The sequence below is a fragment of the Poecilia formosa genome, unplaced genomic scaffold (genome assembly GCF_000485575.1).
Source record: "Poecilia formosa unplaced genomic scaffold, Poecilia_formosa-5.1.2 Scaffold12, whole genome shotgun sequence".
In the NCBI taxonomy this organism is placed as follows: Eukaryota; Metazoa; Chordata; class Actinopteri; order Cyprinodontiformes; family Poeciliidae; genus Poecilia; species Poecilia formosa.
The window spans coordinates 838,264-860,944 of record NW_006799951.1 but is presented as its reverse complement, the minus strand read 5'-3'; the positions used below and the strand labels follow the sequence as shown (position 1 = coordinate 860,944).

The 22,681-nt window shown below is 38.2% G+C and overlaps 1 protein-coding gene across 2 annotated transcripts in view; it reads left to right on the top strand.

The window, feature by feature from the left end:
• lrmda (leucine rich melanocyte differentiation associated) overlaps positions 1-22,681 on the top strand; it is a 243,575-nt gene that overhangs the window by 153,656 nt on the left and 67,238 nt on the right. For both annotated transcript variants that reach the window (XM_007545263.2, XM_016667922.1), the window contains exons 3-5: positions 8,708-8,834; positions 10,156-10,295; positions 16,248-16,374. In XM_007545263.2, coding sequence (XP_007545325.1) covers positions 8,708-8,834; positions 10,156-10,295; positions 16,248-16,374 — 394 coding nt within the window. The remainder of the gene's footprint in view (positions 1-8,707; positions 8,835-10,155; positions 10,296-16,247; positions 16,375-22,681) is intronic.

The window sequence follows — 22,681 nt, the reverse complement described above, 5'->3', positions numbered from 1 at the left end:
GCAGCAGCATTGACATCAGCCATAGACTGCTTTCGAAACTTTTTAATTAGCACTAATTACCTTTGCAGGAAAATGTTGAGGCTTGAAAGGATTTGTGTCAGCAAGTGGGAGATCAAAGATTGTGGTGTTGTGCATTTTAATCTGAACACTGAGGGGTAATAGGGAGCTGTTTGTATGTTCTAGAGAGGCTTAGAGGAAGAAAATCATCCCAGGTGGTCCCCGAGTAGTCTACCTCTGCTAATGCCGCCGAGCAATCACACCACAGGTCCTGTCACATTACAAAATTTTTCCCTAATATAAAGAAATTAACTTTAGTCTTTAGCTCGGAATTGAATAATGGCCCTCTTTCGCTTTGTCCGTGTTTCTCCCCCGTTCGTGTGCATGCATTCCTCAGCGTCAGTGAGTGCGCACACGCGCCCGAGCGCAAGCGCGCCGCTTCATCAGACTGACAGGCCTTTCATAGAGGTGGTTTTTAATGCATGCCTGGGCATCACTGTGGCAGGGTCATCCATCAGACATCAAGACAACATCGATCATTTGCCATGAAGAGAGCGCGGGGTAGTGATTATTTGCTATTAGGTGGATGCTGAGGCATACAAATGGCTGGCAGTTGACAGTTGAACTCACTCTAACGTAATGCGGGTTGGCTCCCCCTCTCAGGGAAATGTTGACAGGCACTGAGCCTGAACACTGTAATGACAGAGTGTACGGGGAGACAGGCCACTGAGGGTTTCTTCCTCACAGATCGCAGCATCTATTATTTAGCACTTTTTTCCCCCCTTAGTTTATTTGCAAATACTTTATATTAGCTTATTTCCCGAGCAGTTTTTATGTACTGTACTCCATATTTGTGTATATTGTTTACCATAAATAAGTCATAGCTCTATGTGAAGTGTCCCCTATTGCAATATGCTTTGGCTGACTGACCCTGATAGATAACTTTAGGGCTTTATATGCACGCTTAAAGATGCGTGAACCCTTGCTTGTTTGTGCCGCATTGATGTGCTCACTGACTGAGATGCCATCAGCGAATTGATTTTCAGCTCCCGTTCACTGAAAGAGGAGGGTATTTGTCATGTGGATAGACAACTAATCTTTCAATACAAACATTCACAAGACACATGGCTGTACTGTGAGAGGAGTCCTCTTTCGCTGTGGGGAGGGGGAATCTTAGAGAGAGATGATGCATTTTGCCACCATGACGTATATTACAATGTACAGTTGTTGGTGTTCTAAACATGGGAGGCAGGCGCTAATGCTCTGATGCACAGCGAGATCAGTTTGCAGAAACTTTTAAAATAGACGTCTGCCTTTCTGATGCAATCTTTCAGTTTCTTGCGCCTCTCTGTTGGGTTGCTGCTAGAGCTTAGACTTCATCCCAGGACAAACTGGGGTCAAGCAAGGCTTATGAGGTTGGAGCTGACAGGAATGTCTGTCAAGTCCTTATCCCCTGGCTAGGGTTGGTCCAGGGTCATTAATCAGACAGGGATTTGAGGTGCAAAGGGAAGCAGGAGGGCAGGCTGATTTCAGGAACGTTGACCCCGGTACAGTGGCTTTGATTTTTGTGTGCTTGCAGGAAGAGGCGGTGTGTCTGAGTTGATAGGATCAGCCCCTGTCTCATTCACAGCGCTCTTAGCCCCTCTGCCAGCACTAATGACATTGAGAGAGAGAATATTAACCTCACACACTCAGCAGGAATATCCACAGGGGTAGTCTATTACTCAAACACGGCAGAATTCACACAACAGCTAGTTTTACATTTATATCTGACACTCCACAGTGTGGATGTTTTAAATGTCCCTTTTATCCGTCACACTGGTGCATCTTATTTCAGTATTTCATTTCAAAAATTTAAACTCAAATAATGTATGGATTAGTTATATGGAAAGAGATAAATTTCAAGTGTTGATTTTGACTATTATGGTTTACAGTTAATACAACTCAGTACAGTTACGTTTAAAGTACAGAGAATGTTAATATTAAAGATGGCAAATGGAAAGAAAAAATATTTCAAAAATGGGCAAAGAAAGCACTGCCTCCAAACACATTGATGAAAAGTTGAGTGGAAGGAAAAAGTGCAGGAGCAAAGGTGTACGAGGCTTTATAACATCATCAGTGACACAGGCTGTTTGCCTCCATGCAATACTACTTTCACGCATTAATTAAAACAAAAAGACCACCCATCCAGTATTGATTTAGAGCTTTTTCATTAGGACATTTGAATGGTTTTTTGTTTTTTTTTAGCTTTAAGTAGCAATTAGTAGCAGTAAAATTTGAATTGTTCACACTGTTATGAACCTTAGTTATGATTTGCACTTTCTAAATTTGAGGTCTTCATCTAATTGATTTTCAGTTATGTTCCAATTTATCAAGGTTCCTCTGTTAAGAAGTGATTTTTACCTTCTTCATTATAAAGAACTTTGCTAATTATATTTCACAGGTTTCTTCGTCTTTGCGCTTGTTTGTGTGCTCTAGAATATATATATATATATATTTTTTTTGTACATCAAGCAACGAATCCCTCCGTGAAGTAAAATGTGACGTGCCATCGCCAATTGACAGCTTTGTAGTTAGTAATGCTTTAACACATATCAGGAGCGAGCATAGAGTAATATTCAAAACAGATTAGAGTGAAGCCACATAAAGAAGAGATTTGCTGCCGGCGCCAAATGTACTCTAATGATTTGCATTGCCATTAATAGTAATTTGCAGCTGCCTGGGAGGAGACATGTAATCCCCTTTCCATGTGTGAATTGACATGTATTCATGGAAGACTATGTGTGTCCTGGATGTGTGATCTTTAAATGACTGCCACCTGAGGCCTGGCAGCGTAGAGGGAGGGAGTGCCGCACTGAGCGGAGACTGTCTGCATGTGTGCGCCAAAAAAAAAAAAAAAAAAAAAAGGAGGGTGAAAAACGAAGAAGAGCTGTGGGGGAGATGGAGACAGATAATGACAGTCTAATTCGCCGTCGCCATCAGAGACGCACGTATGGAAACAAACGAAGGCCTCGAACTGTAGCTGGAGGGGAGAGCGCTGGAACAGACCCGATCAGAGCTGTGTGGAGGTGGTAGGAGGGATGTTGGAGGGGTTGCAGGGCATCAATTTTCTTTGCAGATAATGTCACTTTTTAGGAGCAATTTCCACTGGTGTTTTGATGCGTTATTTTTGGATGTTCCTGCCTCTTTTTCCATGTTTCTTGATGGTTATAGTGATGAACTGCACACCCTGCTAAGCCATGTGAATTAATATGCATATATACTCTACGATTATAATGCCATTGAGTTTCTGATTTCATTTTGTTCCATTCGCATTCACCACCACTGTAAGCAGAAAAACAAATTGTTGCTGTTTGAACTAAATGTTAAGTAAATGGAGTTCACAGGTAGTAAACATGAAGTAATATTTCATATTTAATTACTTTGGAGCATCATATACTCATCAAAAATACTCGCGTCCTTCAAGCTTTTGTCACAACCCCCAACGTAAATAGGACTTTGGGATTTTGTGATCAAGCAACACAAAGTAGTGAGAGATTGTGTAGTGGCAGGAAGGTTTACAAAAAAATATAAAGAATATGGTGTACATTTTTGGTGCCATTTACTCTGATACATTTTACTAAAATGCAATGAAATCAATTTCCATCAGAAGACACTAAATAGTTTCTAGAGTTCTCCTTTGTATAATTCCAGTCTCAGTATAAATGTAGCTGTTCTGTGAAGACCTAACAGTTTCATCAACCACATCAATTTAAGAGAATTTAAGAAAGTCAATTTAAGAGAATTTAAGAAAGTGCTTTGGTCAGATGAGTCTACGACTTAACTTTTTGATCTACACACAAAGTGCTTTGTGACGTAAAAAAACTAAGTGTGCACCTCAGCCTGAACACACTGTTCCCGTCTTAAAATGTTGGTGGTGGCATGCTGCCGCGGTGATGCTTTTGTTCTGGCATTTTTTTAGAGTTGATGGGAAGATGGACTGAGCTCAATGCTAAAGACCTTAGACTATGAAAGATTCTCTCCCTTCCAACAAGATACGTCCAGATGTACAGCCAGAGCTGGGGTGGATGGCTTAAATCAAGGCAGTCTGCATGTACCATAACGGCCCAGTCAAAGCCCAGACCTAAATCCAACTGCGAGTCCACAGCAAGAATTGAAAATCAATGTTCAAAGCTGGTTCAGTGTAATTGAGCTTGAGCTATTTTACAAAGGATGGGCAAAATATTCTTTAGAGTCATGCTCCAAATTGTTTGTGGCTCTAAGTCCAACAAAGTAGTTTTAGAGACCCATGCCACAGTTTTCATATTCTTCTTTCATATTTTATTGGACTTACAAAAAAGTCCAATAAAATTTTTGTTTTGTGCTCTTTCCATGACAAAATATGGAAAAGTTTAAACCATCGTCTAATGCAGTTCATGGTTTAGATTCTGTGTTTACTTTTTGGTTTAGTGAGTCTCTGCTTTCATTCCTTTCCATAACTCATCCTTTCACCCTTGTTGTTAAGTTTATCGCTGCCAGTCCACACACAGTTGTCATCTGAGGTCCACTTTCTGTACTCTATTTATTACAGCACCACATCCTCGCAAATAATCTGAAGTGAACTCTTAAAAGTGTGTAATGCTCATGTGAAGGTTATCATAGCCCTGGAATTGGTCAATTCATCAAACAGTTATCTGTTTCCTTCTGTAAAGGATGTCAGCGTGCCTGCAACTCTGCAGATCCAGCTGGCCTAACTTAAAATAAGATTTCCTTTTTTCTTTATTTCTGCACTTATGCAACCATCTGAGAGGACATCAGCTGCCGGACTTCAGCTCTGAAGCCTCTCCAGCTTTTCAAAGTCCCTAGTTCTGGATGTGAATTCAAGGACATTTTCGAAGTACTGTGCAGGAGCCCAGATGTGGTTCCACAGTAATAGAGAATGCATTGTATTAACGCATGATAGGTTGAGCAAAAGCAACTTCACTCAGGCCACAGTTTCAGCAGCAGATGGAAGACTGTGTAACACATGTAAAGTAGCCAAGACTGCTGTTCTTAATTTTTCATGTGTTGCCTGAGGATATCCAACATGACACTGGTGCACACCACTGGCAGAAGTGACTGACATTCCAGCCAATAACAAGCGAGAGTTTTCTTCCCTCTGTTGTCAGCTGCGGTTTATCAATCACTATGTCTGCATCAGTATTAGTGTATTGATCCGGGAAAGCTGCTCTCTGGGTCAGCGTCTCCTCTCCAATGTCCTTGTCTGGCTTCTCACATCCTCCACTTCCTCTGCTGAGTTTCTGCTCCTGCTAAAAATGTATCTATCTCCTCTTGGGGCTCAGTCGGCAGGATATTTGTAGATAATGGTGGTTTCAGCACATACACCCACCACTTATGTAAGCTCCAAAGCACGTACACCGATATGCAGGGAGCGTTGTGTGATGTATAATGGCGGGCTTACACAGGCTAAGTGGTAGTCAAAGCGCAAAGACAGCCCGTGTGAAGTATTAGCTCTGACAATGAGGCTGATCATAATTATCTTAACAAGTGCAGGATTCATTGCCTCACCTCGTTGAAGCGCCTTTCTGTCTCTGAAAGCTACTGCTGCTCGGTCTCTTGCACGATAGAGGTTTAACATAAAGTCGTTTGATCAAATATGGTGCACATATTTATTTTTCTAAATATGTACCTAATTGCTCCGCTCTGATTTGAATTAATTATTACTCATACAGTATTTTTTTATTATTTTTTTTATTTTTTTTACAGTTACAGTGAGCTTCTTAAAAATACAAAGGACAATTGGTGTTTTTGTAGAAATCATGCAGTTATTGCTGCTCTTTTTGAAGAATAGAAATAAACAAAGATAAGTGTATATTTAATCATTACAGGAACATTTTTTTGCTCTTCTTTTTTTCTTGATTCCCAACTTTTACCAAACATCAGTTGCAGGCAGTTATTCTCATTAGTGTTTTTTTTTTTTTTTTTTTTTTTTCCAGTTTTTCTTTTTTATTAAGGAAAGTGCTTTTACAGCAGTGCTTAAACTTTGTTAGTTCTCCAAGCTGCACATTAAAACAACAAGGCTTATAAAAAGTAATGAAAGCAGCTATGGAAGTCTGCAGAGGGGAGCATAGAGAGCTGGAGAGTATTAGAAGTTCAATCCCAGCTCTGTAGCTAATGCTGGATGGGACCTAGTGGCTCTCCCCTGGCTGTGAATTTAACTGATTAAATCAGCCAGTGCACACAGTGGTGGTGACATGAAAACAACAATTAATAAGGCTCCCCCCTGTGCCATGCGGCTCCCTTTAACCGAGCAGCTAATAACATAACCCACAGGACTGCAGCCCATCAGACACAGACACGCAGGCACACACACACACACACACACACACACACAGATGGCTATAGTTTGTTTGCAGCCTTTTGCGCACAGAAAATTAAATGTTTATCCAAGGTGGTGGGAGATTTCTCTCAACTACTCATTAATAAATATTATCCTTGTAACATAATAGCAAGTTCTTCCTAATGTGCTGTAGTTGTTTTAGGACTTCACGTTTGTTTCATTGACACCTATATTTAGAATTAAGACAAAACATTTTTTCATCATTTTTCCATCATCCACAAATGGAGAAAAAGAGCACAATGAAATATACAAATATATGTAAGAAGTATATTTCTTATTAGTGTGATTCTGAGGTAATAGAGTAGAAATACAAATGAACATCTTGAAGTCTAATTAGTCTTTGGTTCTCAAAACAAGAGAGCGACCAACAAATGTATGGGGTTTGACATGTTTCCTATCTCTTAATAAATGAGAAGTGCCACAAGGTGAAGACACACCCAACCCAAATTCGAAAAGAAAAAACAAAAAAAAAAAAACAAAAAAAAAACTGCCACTTCTCTCCGTTCATCCATCTTGCTGCTGCATTTACGATCCCTGATAAGAGGTTGTCAGCGGGCAGGTTTGCCAGCACACTGGCAGGGTGCTGTCAACTTTCCTTGTCAGTGTGTATGCGTACGTGTGTGTGTTGATGTCTTCTCCCTCCGACTCTCCTGCAAGTCAAAAATATAAAGAATACACTAAATGCTGTTGCAGTAATTTTCTGTGTTCATAATTTAAAGTTTTCAACCAATCTCTAAGTAATTTGAATAGTTAGACTACACAGTTCATTGAAGAAAAAAAAAAAAGAACCTTTCTCCAGAAATCCATCTAGGAGTTATTTAATTTTTGGGTTGTTTTTATGCTGTGTTCAAAATGTATTTCAATCAGTTAGAGCTAGAAATTACTTCACACCCCAGAGTTGTCGAGATCCATGTTATGAGTCAGAAAACAGTGGACTTTTCAAAGTGTTTGTGGTGGTAACTACTTTCATCAAAATTATGTAGTAATAACCTATTTTTTTGGCACTGTCTGTGCCACTGATTAAAAGACATGCACACTGTCAGTCATGCTAGAACATATGCATGTGCAGAAGTCATATTGGATACCACGAAATTCCAACATCCCACCCCCCATATTCTCTCAGCCAAAAAAAAACAAAACAAAAAAAACAAACAAACAAACAAACAAAGAAACTAATTTATATCAGTTTGGTTGTTTAAAACAAAATGTAGCTGATGATGTATGATATGTAGCCTCCGAGACTGATGCAGATCCAGGAGAGAGCATTGTGTCGTGCTGCAGCTTTTTTAGTCATCGTATCCTGAATTTTTCCTGCCGGAATGTGACATTTTTCACTGGAATGTTTTCTCATGACACTTGATGTCATCCTTCTTTTATTTTACTGTGTGCATATATATATGAAAAATAAGCTTAAAATATTTAATTTACTAAAGTGCCTATTGATTAAGAATACCTGATTGAATTTAAAACAGTTCTCATTTGAACTGTAAGAGGTTTCGAGAAGTTCAGTGTCTGCAGTGTGTCAGATTTAAATGTCAGTGAAGTCTCCCAGGACGCTTTAACATGGCACTCTGACAGTGAAGGATTAGACAGCACACACATCGCCTTTTGTGTGGCTTCTATGACTTGAACTTTGCAGGGCCCTAACATAACTTTTAACACCACCTTCTGTCAATTTTATGCCTGTGTTAATTTGTATATGTGTGAGAGAGGTGGACAGGAAAGAAGCTGGGATGACCCCTCACCTCTGTGCAATGTGTCATAAAAATGAACGGAAGGGCCAAATGTTTCCTCCTTTTAAAAGAAAAAAAAGCTTTGATGTTGTAATCTGAACACTAAACCCCCCTATCATGACGCAGTGGCAGGAAAAAAAAAAGTTTCCCCTTCTACTGCATCTGTGATTGTGAGTGTATCCCAGTTCCTCTGTGAAAATGATGGATGACAAGTTAAATTTGTGTCTGGGGAGTGAAGGTGAACTGTGACAGAGTGATTTGTCTTGGGAATGGAGGGTTAGGGTCAGGCGAAACTGGGCGCCTCAAGGCACAAGACATTGACAAATTCATCCTGCCCGCTGCATTTCTGAAGCCTTTTGTTTTGAATCCTGGCTACTCACAAGTGACCCCCATCCCTCATCCTGCCAGCCACTGAAGGATGCCTCGCCATGCCAGGGGAGCTCAGCACCACAAATTCTTGTCATTCACTTCACTGACAGGCTCAGGCCCACACTCTCCTGCCGTATGAAAGGAGAGAGGCTGAAATATTTATTTCTGCACAATAACCGCGGAGCAGATTTGGAGCCATAACCACTTTACTGTTTCCTTATCATTACAGGTCGCTGGCAGGCCTCAAAATGTTTACTGAGCTGGAAGAGTTGGTCGTCGACAACAATCTGCTTGGAAATGACCTCCAGTTGCCCAGGTTACCCAAGCTCCACACCCTGACACTCAATAAGAACCAAATATCCTTTTGAGAAGAATCAACTCGGGCCATAATTTGTGTTGCATTTCCAGACGTAAATTTCAGCAAACTGTTTGTTTTTACCTCTTTCATAAGCGAGTACAATTCGTTATTGTCTGAAAGTGTCTCTTTGTAATGATGTGGCTTTGCAGGAAGCACTCTGTGTAGAAGAACTTGGCTGTCACACAGCTACACACATGACTAGTTTTTGAACTACAGGGACCTCTAGTGGAATCAGATTCAACAGTTACAATAACACACACTTTTATTTTCAGAGTAGAAATAAAAGGACATCCTTTATTTATGTTTTGCCTATATATATATATATATATATATATATATATATATATATATATATACAAAGTTTGAAAAGAAACATTTTTCCATAATCCACCCTTGAATTAACAGCACCATGTTTTTAATTGATTTCCAGATATTCACATTTTACTTCATTGCCTAGCGTATTTTCTAGTTGCCAGACATTGCAAACACGTTAAAGCCACAGCTCTGTGGCGTCGCTGTAAATTTAGGCATAGATGTAAAACATATTGCAAAGCTGTTTATGATCAGTCGGAGAAGTGCGAACTTCCTCCCTGAGCCTCAGAGCAGGTTCGGCAATGTGTCCTGTTTTCCTTTGGTTATGCAGATCCTTCTGGGTAACGATGTTCCCTCTCTCACACATTCACACACACACACACACACACACACACACTCACGCACACTTCCAGAGTCAACATTAAAACTGGGACTCCTTGAACTGTGCATCTGGGACTGTGTGCTCAGTTCAGTTGTGAAGTGGTCGGCACATGCTAATAGGCCAATTATGTACATCCTGTCGTGGCACAGTGCCATTTTAAAGCTACAGCGCCGCATTAGTGCAGTTGTATTTTGACACTTTGGGGCTCAATTTTCCAAGTGAATGTATTAGTGATGAATGTGCCTTCTTAGGGGCTGTTTGTTTTTTTTCCCATGTTTCGCAAAACTTTTCCACAGCGCAGCTCCGAGAAGCATGGACTATTTGAACCGCAGGGCATCCATCATTTTGTCACCGTTGTGCACCCGGCCACCTAGGAAATGAAAGAGATTTGAGAGAAAGAGTCAGAGCAGGAGCCAAATTGTGTCAGTGCTATATGCCAAAGCCTGCACCTTAAATTGCACCTCTGTCTGCCCACTCTCACAAAGCCACTGACTAGCCTCTTTGAGCACCTCAATAAATTTGACAGTGACGTGTTTTAGTGCAGACAGGCCTGGGACGGGTTGTGTGCGTAGTGAATGCTAATGTAATTAACAGCGCTAGGTCCTTGACATCTGCCCTTTGACACCTGACTGATATCGAGGCCCTGCTGGAACACTTAGCTGATGTGACCCCATCACTCGAGTACCTAAGCCTGCTGGGAAACGAGGCCTGCCCCAACCAGCTGGTGAGCCTGGATAAGGATGACGACGACTACCAGAGATACAGGTCTGTTGCTTCATGGGGAAACTTTTATGAATAGGATTAAATCTGTAATTATTCACACCGATGGTAGGTTTAAATTTAAGATCATTTTCATTGAACTGAAAAGTTTGTTTTTGAAAGAAAATGGGACACCCATCTTTTAAACATATGAAAGGAGTACTAGTTTATATATATATATATATATATATATATATATATATATATATATATATATATATATATATATATATATATATATATATATATGTGTGTTCTTTACTTTTTTCAAAAATAATAACATGTTTACATCTTATTTATACTCCTGTAGATAAAAAATAGAAAGATCACATTTAGGTTTATTTCAGACCGGTAAACATTATATATATTTTAATATTCAGTTCTTGTCCTCATTCCTATATTGATTAAAACAAAAACAACAACATTGATTTATGTGTTGTTTTAAATGGTTTTAAGTTTGCACAATGCTTCATTTCAGCCTTTAAAATAAGTTGGCATGAGGTTGGAAAAGTCAAAGTGAAATTGTATTTTTATTGAATGATATAAGAATACTGGGGTGTTGGTAGAACGAAGGAAGAAAACGAGGAGTTAATCGGTGTGACATTGAGCTGGTGCCAGTGACTGAAAGAACCATGGGGGAACCTATGTATTATAAAAGGGACTGATTACTATTACAAAGAACAAGTGGGACCAAATAACTAGATGTGCAGCAGGTGAAGGGGAGCAGGGACTATTATTCTGATGCAAAATAAAAATGTCAAAATAACAAAAAATACCTATTGTAGTATGGCTCAGTGGAAACAAGGCCTTTAAGATGTATCTTAATTTAAATTTATTTCAGGAAAGATATTAGTCTAACTTTTTAACACAACCTCAATTCAAAATTCCAAAATTATTCTTTTGGTATTACATAGGCAAGTTTTCCACCACACGACAACTAATAAGAGACTGTGTTTTTGTAAATTGCAATAAATTTCAAGATGTTAGTTTTTGACCACCAGCATTTGCATTTCATAACCAGACTGTGGACTCGCCTTCATCACTCTAAAAGCTTTGTCAACTGGCCTCGGTACACTCCAGTTTGCAAAATGGATTTCATGTGTGACTAGTCATCGCCACAAATGAGTGTTTACTACCCTGCCTTACCAGAACAGATGATGCATTAAACATCAAGCCAAGCCCCGAGTCAGGCAATATGACCACCATTTGTCAGGGTCTTTTACATGAAATGTGATAAAAGGCGAAAAGCATACTCTCTTTTGTCTGTTTTAGCCCTAAGTGCTTGTTTCTGACTCTGTGTTTCCTATTAATCATTTACCACCCATGCTTTTCTTGAATAATCTTTTCTTCTCTCTTTTTGTCTTTATACGCCTCCCCCCCCCCCTTCAAACTCCCTTCCCTACCCTTTTTCTCCTTCTACTCACATGCTTAACTTACTGGTGAGGGAGGCTGTTCTGTTTTGACTGACAACGTCTATGGTCCTGTAATGTAATATTCATAGTGTGTCACATAGTAAAACATCAATTTGAGCGTGATGCAGATTTTATGTCTGACAAGGTTAGGCTGTATGCAGGTCGTGACAGCACTGGCCTTGGGCAATAAATACCCGGCCCAGTGCCTGAGGAGTTCTCGCTCTCTCAAGTGAAATATCCTGGTGTGCCGCATCGGTGACCCAATTAGTGCAGTGACACAGAAATATAGCATTCATTCCCTGAACACTGTAGTGAGCATGGAGGTTAAATGTTGTCCTCTTCTTTGGTGACTTTTAATATCCACACTGTCCCTTGGTTTTTAGTACCAGAATATGAAGGTGAAACAATCTGAATTCTTGGGGGACGATTTATGATTTTGCCAGTTCTAGTTGATTCAGGTTTCTTATTTACAACTAACCTTATTTTAGCTTTTAGCATGGCTAGCATTACAAAAGCCCCACTCATATTTAAAATATTTCTCTCAAAAATCATGTTTTTGATTTGAGAGCCAGATTCCTCATTTTCACTCGGCTTTCTTTCCCTTTCCCCACTCAAAACTGTCATAATTTCCGCTGCAATGCCTCTTGCACAAATCATTTCTCTTTTCTCTGAAGTAAACTCTATAAGCCAAACTGGCACATTCCCAAAAAACAAGTGATTGAACAGTCACATTATTGCTTCAAATAAGAGAAAATAAGATATGTGACTGGAAAAACAGACCTGAGAGTGTAGGTTTCGTGTCACCAGAGGAAGTTAAGGTACAAGGCACAGAAGTCAAACGGAAGCAAAATATGCAGGGGATATTGGTAAGGAAGGTAGAGTGTGGAGGACAAGTTTTTGTATAAGAACAGGAATTAAATATCCTGTTCTTATACAATAAATGTATCCTGCTAAAATTTGAATAAAAAAAAAATTCTTCAAGCAATCAATGTGTGTATCCTTTAACTCTGATTCTGGCCTGTTTCCTGAGTGATGGCATGAATAAAAACTCAAAAGAAGCAACCTGAACTCAGCAACTTTGCTTCAATTCCTTCACACTTTCTGGTATCTGAGTACACTCTTGGCTAATTCCACAAAATAAAAAAAAAAATTAAAAAACTTCACAAGATAAATACGAAGTATCATCTAAATGGCTGATGGGCTGCACAATATACAGGAATATATGGTTATCGCAATATTACAGTATGGAATATTTATATCACAAAGGGGTGTTTGGAATGCAATAATTGCTGGCTAATATGTTCAAGGTATTATGAACTTGCATTTTAAATTTTAATGTAATTTTTAGCCTGTTGGACAGAGTCTTGTGGCTGCAAATGTTAACAACAAAAAGAAAGAAGAGAATAAAATAAGCACATATTGCTTATTGTATTATGTAAACTTGTCACAATAAGCGATTAATTAATTAATTGCATGATAAAATAAATTCAGCTTGATAATTTCCATTCTGATTATTAATATTTTTGAAGGACTATATTCTGCATACAGAAATGCTACAACCCATTGTATTCATGGTTGTGGTTTTAAGTGTTTTTATTTCATCATCATCATCATCATCGCAATATTTTTTGTCGTTCAACCCTGATGGCACCTTGTCATATGAAAAAAAAAAAGTTGAGTACAAAATTAAAACGAGTAAAATAAAAAATACAGAAGGAGCAAAATGATGAGAATGCGTGGAAGTCTGCTAGATGTAGTACTTTAAATCCCTCCTTTCAAGCAACTTACTGCATTTTTTTCTGCGTCATGATTTCATTTTTAAACTCTGTGTGATGTTAAACAATGGCTATCTGCAAGCCCTTCCCAGTCAGTATCCACTTCCACTTTGAAATGCTGTGGTTAACAAGACCTGTTCAAGCAATTTTGGCGTGTACAGATCAGGTAAAAAAAATCATGTTTTCATAGGTTTAGCCAATCTAGATTAAAAAAAAAGACTATCTGAATTGTCTCACCAGCTGTTTCTCAGTGTAGCAACTAAACTAACACCGTTTTCCATTCCCCCATGTTGTGGTTTCAAAAATCTCTCCATTCTGTTGAGCAAGCCTGTGAATGATCACTGACAATTTTAGGCACATGGAAAAGTGACAACAGATGTTAATCCAACTTGTTTTCTCTTTGAGTCCATGATGTACATAAATAAACAAAATTTCTCTGACATTCACCCCTTTACCCTGTGGAGAATTATCAGTTTGAACAATCTGCTGTCGTGGCACATGAAAGCGGAGTTTGAGGCGTCTCAACCACCAACTGTGCTTTGTACTCATTTTTATGAAATGCTATAAGTGCTGCTGAGTAATGATTACCCAAAGTGTCTTTTAACTGAATTTAAAAAATATATATATTACCATTATTTGCATTTCTTCACATTAGACAGAATTTGCATCAAATCCTAGAGTTGTGAGGTAATTGATCAAACACATTTTAAGTAACTTCAACATCAGTTGTGTTATTAAGCACTGAGTGAAAGTCAACAAGCTAACACACTCTTTTTGAATTAATAAAGTCACAATTTATATTATATATATATATATATATATATATATATATATATATATATATATATATATATATATATATATATATATATATATATATATATATTTTGGACTGCTAAATAAACTACATCTGGTCCTTTACTAGTCAAGCAACACCACCACAGCCCTACCCACCCTCCATGCTACCCCCTGCGTCTCCTTTGCTTTCTTATCCTCCCTCAGTGGTTGGGGTTGAATCATTAATATCACCACTGGTTGACAGAGCCTTGTCATCTGTTCTGACCCTATGATGGCAGGTTTCCTATGGAGAATAACCTCCCTGTGTGTATCCCAAGGGCATCTTCACCTTTGATCATGGAAATGCCCAGAACAAAGTCCTTTTGCATGCAGAGGGACACAGGCTGGGATGGAGGCCTCCTGGATTTGAGTGTTAGCGTTATTATCAGAAGAAATAAAGCTTCTTGTTTCTTGTAAAGGGGTTTCTTGTTAAGGGATTATAAGAAGGTTATTTTAACCTGTCATCAGAGTTGGACTGTAAAGGATTCCCTAGTGTGTTTTCTAGATAGGAAGTATTGTAATTTTCTTTATTACGTCTATGTAATATTTCTTTTCTTCCTTAATTTGCATGTCGATATTGAACGTTCCCAGTCTGATTCCTGCATCCCTCCTCATTATCCTCAGGTGTTGAAAAGTTGACACAGGCTTTGCCATCTCCCTTCATCGCCATTGCCATCATCAATTTGTCACAATCCCTCACACACACACAGGTCTTGTCTCGACCCATATTCCCCGTCCTTTCTCACCCTCCACTTTAGGTGGTGGATGTGTGTCCTTTCGGACTACCAGCTCAGCCCTGACATACTGGTTCCTCTAACCCTGCCTGCCAGTGAAAGGATCTGTTGTCATCTGTGTATTCTAGCCATTATCTTTTGACGTTTCTCTCCCTCCCAATGAAAGATGGAGTGTGTCTGAAAGCTTAGAGAGGTATCCATGATGCAGCAAGAATGACAGCTCTTGCACAGGTTGTATCTCCTTCTGTGCCATTGATCTAGTATGTTCTTATCAGCTTTGAAGGTTATTGCATTCATGGATAGATCACCACTTAATCTGCATCTCCATTAAGCCCGCTTCTTTTCAGGTTTTTCTTAATATTAGAATATAATATTAGAATTTATGTTGCGATTGTAGTGACTCCTACAGCATCGAAAATAATGTAGACCCCTTGAACTTTTACACATTTTTCACACAGTTTTGAAGGGCTTAACAAAAGTTTGCATTAAAAGTTGCAAGGCTTTTACTGTATGTCTTTTCTGGATTCATACATTGGTCATTCCTATACATTTGCATGGCTTGATCTAAACTATTTCATTGTGGACTTTTTTTAGTGCCTTTAATCTGCTGAAAGGTGAACCTCCCAATTTAAAGTCTCTGAGCATTTAACATATTTTCCTATTTTAAACTATGCTAATTTTCTAATGAATTCTGACTAGTTTTTCTTGTCTTGAAGATACACAACTGCACCAGGGTTGCATGATATATTTTCATCATTACATTGGTGTGTGCGATATTCAGTTTTCAAAAGATTGTTTAGAATGCAAAAAGTATTGACTGATCTAGTCCAAATGTTGTCATCTTGTACTTTTTGTGCTGATTTAACCAGTGGGACAAAGTCCCATGGCAGCAGGAGTTCATACCAAAAACAAATAACATTGCTTACAATACTAAGGGTCACAGTGATGGAAGCACAGACGAGAAAGATAATAAAGAATAAAGCAGTAATACATTGCTATTGACATCATCATCAGAATATGCATGTGTACTATCACCACTGCAAGATTTTCTAATATTGTTGAGCCCTGACCAAAATCCTCTCTTCCCTAGGTTTCTGCTGCATGCTCTACATGACCTTTTTTTTTTTTTTTGAAAGTAGTCTAATAAAGCAGATTTTTTTTTGTTTTTTTTATTTTTATTTTTTTTTAATTGTCTTACAGGTACTTTGTACTTTACAAATTGCCCCAGCTGAAGTTTCTGGACTCCAGAAAAGTAACAAAAAAAGAACTGATGGAGGCACAGGCCAGAGGGGCGTTCATGAAAGTGATGAAGCCAAAGTCGGAAGCAGTAAGTTATCCTGGTCTTCATTTCTTTTCACTTGTTTTAGTAGTAGCATTGAATTAATTGTGCTCACCTTTTTATTGTATTGCGGTATCCTTCCTTCCTTCCTGTTTTGGTGTGATTGTCAGTTTCCATTTGCTGAGATTTTGTTGTTTCGACTCTTTGGACATGATATTTATTATCTAAAGTTAAAGTTGTATTTTGTCTTTCCTAGACTTTCCTAAAATAATGGCCTAAGTCATTTTTTGACAAAAAAAATAAATAAAAACTGACATAAACCTTTGTTTTTGGAAAGTTCCTGTATGTGAGTTTTGCTTGTGCTCTTCTATAAATGTGCATGAAAGTGCATGTGGCCACAGCCTGACCTGATTCCGTATGCATGAACCCAGATCAAAGGCGACGGGCGGCTGTCCGGTCACACTTGTGTTGCCTAGTGTGACGTGTCTGCCGATTGAAGTGACAGCTCATGTACACTCTCTGCACAATCGCTTAATTATCTCAAACCCCATACATTTGTTGGTCGCTCTCTTGTTTTGAGAACCAAAGACTAATTAGACTTCAAGATGTTCATTTGTATTTCTACTCTACCCTTTGTAACAACCTATTTAAAGGCACATCTCCTACCCAGATTGGATTGAATGTAATTGTAAAGTCATTAAATATTTACAGTTTAGTCTTAGGGTCTCTGAGGCTCTCTCTCACACACACACAACGCCCACACACACACACACACACGCACACACACAGAGAGTTAGAGTACAGCCAAAAGCTTCTTGTGACAAATAAGAAGCATGTGAGTCGATGTTGGTTTTAAAAAAAACATGAGGAAAACAATATATTCATTGTTTTAGATAATAAGCTACGATAGTGTACTCTTTGAGTGTCACTCCGTGCTATGCTTTGTTTTTGATCCTCCATGCGAGTGGCAAGCGGGAAAGCAAAACATTGAAATAATTTAACCTCAGACTGCCGTGTTTGGTAGATGGAGAAAAGCAGAGTGAAAACACTGATCACTCACTTTATATGAAAAGAATAGAAAGGACCTCTACAATGCTGTTTGGCAGGGTAAAGTCACTTTTAAGATTGTATTTACATAGCTTGTCAGTAAAAAAGAAATGCTTGGCTTTGTCGCCGCAGCTGTAGATGAAAGGAGAGATAATCACAGATTCTAGCTGACATGATGTGTTTTTGTGTCTTGGTGCCTTTGAACCAGCTGTGTGTGATTATTTATTCCTTATGTAAAGTAAAAGTTTACAGCTTTCATATAAAAAAGGGTCTACTTAACATTGTGCTGTAATTTGTGCACTGGAGCATATTCCTGATCTTCTTTTTCCTAATTCCTCATTAGTATCGTAAAAGTCGGGCTACACAGAGTGGAAACTGTTTTTGGATTCATTCCAGTTTGGGATTCTGGGATTTCCCTATATTGTTTCCTCAGCTTTATGTTTCAGCTATACCAGAGTCGACGAGTCTCGCAAACGTCCCGGCTTCAGCTGTCTATATCATCGGAGTTCTTCATAAGATGACCGATGTTGCAGGCCACCAATTAGAGAAGCGTTTACAGCACGAACAGGGAAGATGATGGCATAATTAGATACTCATGTTTCCTTTTATGTCGGCTACGGCAAGACGCTGCTAACAGTACAGTCTCTGTCATTAGCTTTATTACAAAGAATGGTAATTAGCTGTCTCTTTGCTGCATGCATTCAAATTTAAGTCTCAATTAGGCCAAGTATCAAAGAAGAAAATATTAAGAACAATGAAGATTATTTATTAAAATACTTCACAATAGACAAAGCCTAAAAGTTAGTTTTTCCTTTTGATTTTCTGTTATAGTTTTTTTTTTTTTCTGGCTCCTTTTCATAGTTCGTCTTGCTGCAAGCAGCACAAATACAGTAAATCTAAAACAGAGATACAGCAGCAACTCTAGGAGTGTTAGTGATAGATGCCAACTCCTGACAGCAGAAATTAACAGAAAAGGCCCCTTCTATCACATCATTCTCATTGGTTGATGTATGTTTTGGAAAAGAGATTGTGGCTAACTTCCAGGACCTCTCTTGAGTCATATCGAAGTTAAATGTGACCACAGTTTAAACTCTCTCTCCCTTATTCTTTTCTTAATCATACCATTGTGGCATGGCAGTGAGCGATGCCACATGGCTCTGATAAAACAGTTATGGTCCTTAGCACAATCGGAACAGCATAGCTTTTCATGCATTCACAATGTTTTCCATGTCGGCTAAATCAAAACCAGACAGCCAAAAACCAGTTTCCAGGAAAAATGAAACCGGCGCAAAAGGTTGTTTGTGAGAAATGCAGAATTAGCACCAAAAAATTAAGAGGCCTCTAAGATATATGTCTTAGAGTCACATAGGATGGTAATGAAACCTCTCAAGATAAAACAATGCTTTTGAGAAAATTAAGAAGTTCATTTGTTTTTATTTGTTTTTTTTTGTTTTGTTTTTTTCGCTAATGGAGAAAAGGTTTCAGAAACCACAAGCTGTGTTTTAAATAACCTTTAATAAAATCTGTGTAATTCAGTTTATTTATAAATCACTTCACATGTTATCTCAAAGGATTGAAGATGAACAGCTCCTATTGATTTAAATACATATATAATCAAATCAGTCCAAATAATTTCACAAAGACATTTCATTTCATTTCGGTCGTCGATGTAATAGCATGCAGGCAAATTCAATTTATTATGAAAATTACTAATATCTTCACACAAGCTAAATGTCTCTCATCTTCTCTGTGAGAATGGAAATCTTAAATTCAATCCAGAGCTTACCAGGAAACTAACTTACTATTTTTTTGTAATTCATGTGTAATGCATACATTTTAGTAATGAGAGTCTTTAAAAAAAGACTCTCATTACAAAGTCTAAGTCTATTTCCTTAGACTTTGTAAGAAGCCGTTGAACTTTTAATTTCACCAGGTGGGGTTACTAATTTTGCTCTAAATGTTTTGTATAAATCCTGTAGTTTACGGTTTCTGGTATTTATCAGAGATTATCCAGTTGAGATTGTAAAATGTTCACAAATTACATTTGTGAACATGTAATTTGTTCACAAATGTAATGCCTGCCTTTGACAAGACAAAGGCAGGAAAATGATTAAAACTCCTGAATCGTCATGAGGACACTGGTTTCACTCACATAAGCACTTTGAGGGTGGCAGTTAAGGGGTTAAAACTACACTAATATAAACAGACTGTGATGCTCTGGAATGCATTTGGAGAGATACTGGGATAAATAGTGTGATTTTTGTAGCTAAACTCTCTCTGTGTGCTACAATTGATTGTAAATCTGAGAGGAACATTTAATTTATTACGCTGCATCTAAAGTTGTGTAATGAAGTGGCTCAAAACTGAAAAACCAAACCAACTCTTTCAAAGAACCAGTTGAGAACTGGCTATTGAACCAGCTCTCGTTAAGAACTGGAAGTACTTTATTAGAAAAATGCTGCCGAAAATAATTTTAATGTGATTATGGCTTCTCCAGTGTTTTTTCAACTGGATGTTGATGGCAACTGCAGTCCAATGCTAATCATAGTTTTTTTTTTTTTTCTAATATTGTAAGATCTCACATTAGAATCCCTATTTTCACATTTTCTAAACTTCTTTGCAAACATGAATTGTCAGAGCACAGAAAAGAGACATCACGTTATTACCAAAATCTAAATGATTTTACTTTCTTTAAGAAGGTGTTCTGTTCCTTTATGCTTTAAATAGCATTAAAATAATTTATTTTGTAATATTATCTCTCTTGTGCTTCAGGTTGAAAAAAAGGTAAGATTTTTTGTTTTTTCTATTTCCCATTTGTTATGCTGCATTTCTCTGCATAAATTGCTAAGCAGCATGACCAAAACAAAAACAAAATGACAAGACAAAGGCAGGAAAATATATAAATACCTGAAGTAAACAGAATAACAGCAGTGACGATTGAAGTCTTTTCCAAAAACCGCAACACTAAACAGAGTCAGACGGGAAAAGCCTAGAGCTGTATTTTGGGAATTTGGGCGTGTTGGAATGTTATAATGTGATAATTCTCTTTGAGGACTTAGAGGTCATGGAATGAGATGGCGTTAAACCACGTAGAGCTATTTAAACCGTGCTGGTCTGCTTTTGGAAAATACATGTGGTACTTTTTGGCTCCCTCACTCCTTCCTTTTTGCCATGGAGCCCGCATTATGCTGTCAAATCTTTGGGTTAAACTGGCCATGTCTATCAAAACACTGTTACGGCACGTTCTGTTTTCACATCCTAAGCCCTGCAAAAAGAAACGTACATAGACAACGCAACTAGCAGAAAAAAAAGAACATTTACTCTATTAAACAGAATGTTTCACAGTGAATTAAGTAAATCCTGGGTCCTTCTACCTAACATTAAGGACTTCTTGGTGGCTACGTCAGCAGGTACAAATGTTCCCAGAAGTCACTTAGATTTTGCTTGGATGAGGTATTTGGTTTGATTTTCAAGCATGAAGATCTCTCTTTTTCTGCCTGTAATGTAAAACAGACGGCATTGCAGGAAGCCTTGGCCAGCTCCTGGGTCCCATGAGTATCTGCACACAGGGTAAACGGTTCTTCAAGGGAATTGACAGTGACAGGTCCAGGAAAGTCTTCAAGTGGATCTTTTCAGTTCAGTTTTTTCCTCTCCAGACACTAACCTGTTTTACTCCACAGCACACAGGGGTTCATTTAAAGTTTTCACTGTAGGAAAGCCATTCAAATCATCGATCGACTGTGACTAGTTTCAGGGCCGTGACTGTGCATTATGTTATTTGTAATTGTGTTTTTTTTTTCCCTTTTCTTTTCTTGTTTTTCTTTTGTCTTTTTCAAAACAAACCTGACAGAAGAGAAGGCCTTTTGCTCTGTTATTTTTCCTTCCTGAAATGCACCCAGTGAAGTATGTTGCCACGTTCATCTCTGGTCTTGAGAGTTATGGGTTCCCCGAAGCTCTCAAACATAACAAACAGCATGCAATATAGCTCTTTGTGAATGTGCCTTCAGTGGGTTCACTGAATCATTTTACTGAACAAATGTTTCCTCAGAGGAAACTCAAAGAATATGGTTGTCACCAGGGGAAGGGAAAATAACCAAACAAATTGCTGGGGAAGAAAGTTTATTACCCCTCCCACTCTCTGCTAGGTTTTAGACTTGTAAGAGCTATTACAGTGCCTTACAAAGGTATACATACTCCTCAAACTCCTTTGTATTTCATCACATTGTAACCTGAACTTTGTCTGGGTCATTCTACAGAAACAGTGATTTGATCCAAGCCATTTCATTGGTGCTCGCTGTATGTCTAGAATTGCTGTTCTGCTGGAAGGTCAAGCACCACCAGAGTCTCACGTTTTTTGAAACCTGTAACAGTTTTTGTCCGGGATTGTGCTTCGTTTAGCTTCCGTCTATTAAATGACAAACTCTGGTGAGCTTCTCTATTCCTGCTGAAGAAAAGCATCCCCACGCAATTACACTGACACCACTATGTTTCACCATGGTCCATGAAGTGTTATTTTCCTGTCACAAATAAATTTCACACAGGCCAAAAACAGATTTTGTTCTCATCTGATCAGAGGACTATTAATCCAAGTCTTTTCTGAGTACCTTACATAACTTTTCCAATTTCCAAGTTTCTCCTCCTTAATGTTTAGATTTCTAGAGTGTACAAGTTAAAGCTAATCTTTACTTTGTTTTTGTCCACTATATAGAGCTTCAAGAAAATGCCTTTTTGTGGTGGAGGGTGGGAAAGGGTTGATCATTTTAAATTCCCCGAGGTGTGAATACTTTTAGATTTGTTTTCATTCAAGCAAGAAGTTTGCTTCAGATATGAAATGAGACACACATCTCTCAAATACAATGAGACACAAAGTGTCAGTTCTAAAATAATATACAATTGTCATTAACATTTTTCTAGAAATAGCATACAAACATGTTAAATGGTGTTAAATAAAACAACTTACATTGGCTTCTATGTAGACATTATATTGGCCAACTTATGTGATGGTTTGTGTTTGTTGATGAGCTCCAAATCATTGAGGTTGAGGACAGCCTCCTTGTCATAGCCCTAATATTTTTAGCTCTCTCCACATTTTATCCATAACATTTAGCTGGGACATCTTAAAACATTAATATTACTTCAAGTCAGAAATCACTTGTCAGTAAAATTAAAATGATTGTTTTAATCCTAAATCTCCCAGAGGTAAAAAAATAAAAAAAAATAATAATAATTTGGGCTTAATTGTAATGAGGTCAAATGTGGAAAGGGTCAAGGGTTTCAAATTTGTCTGCATGACACTGTATCCATATAG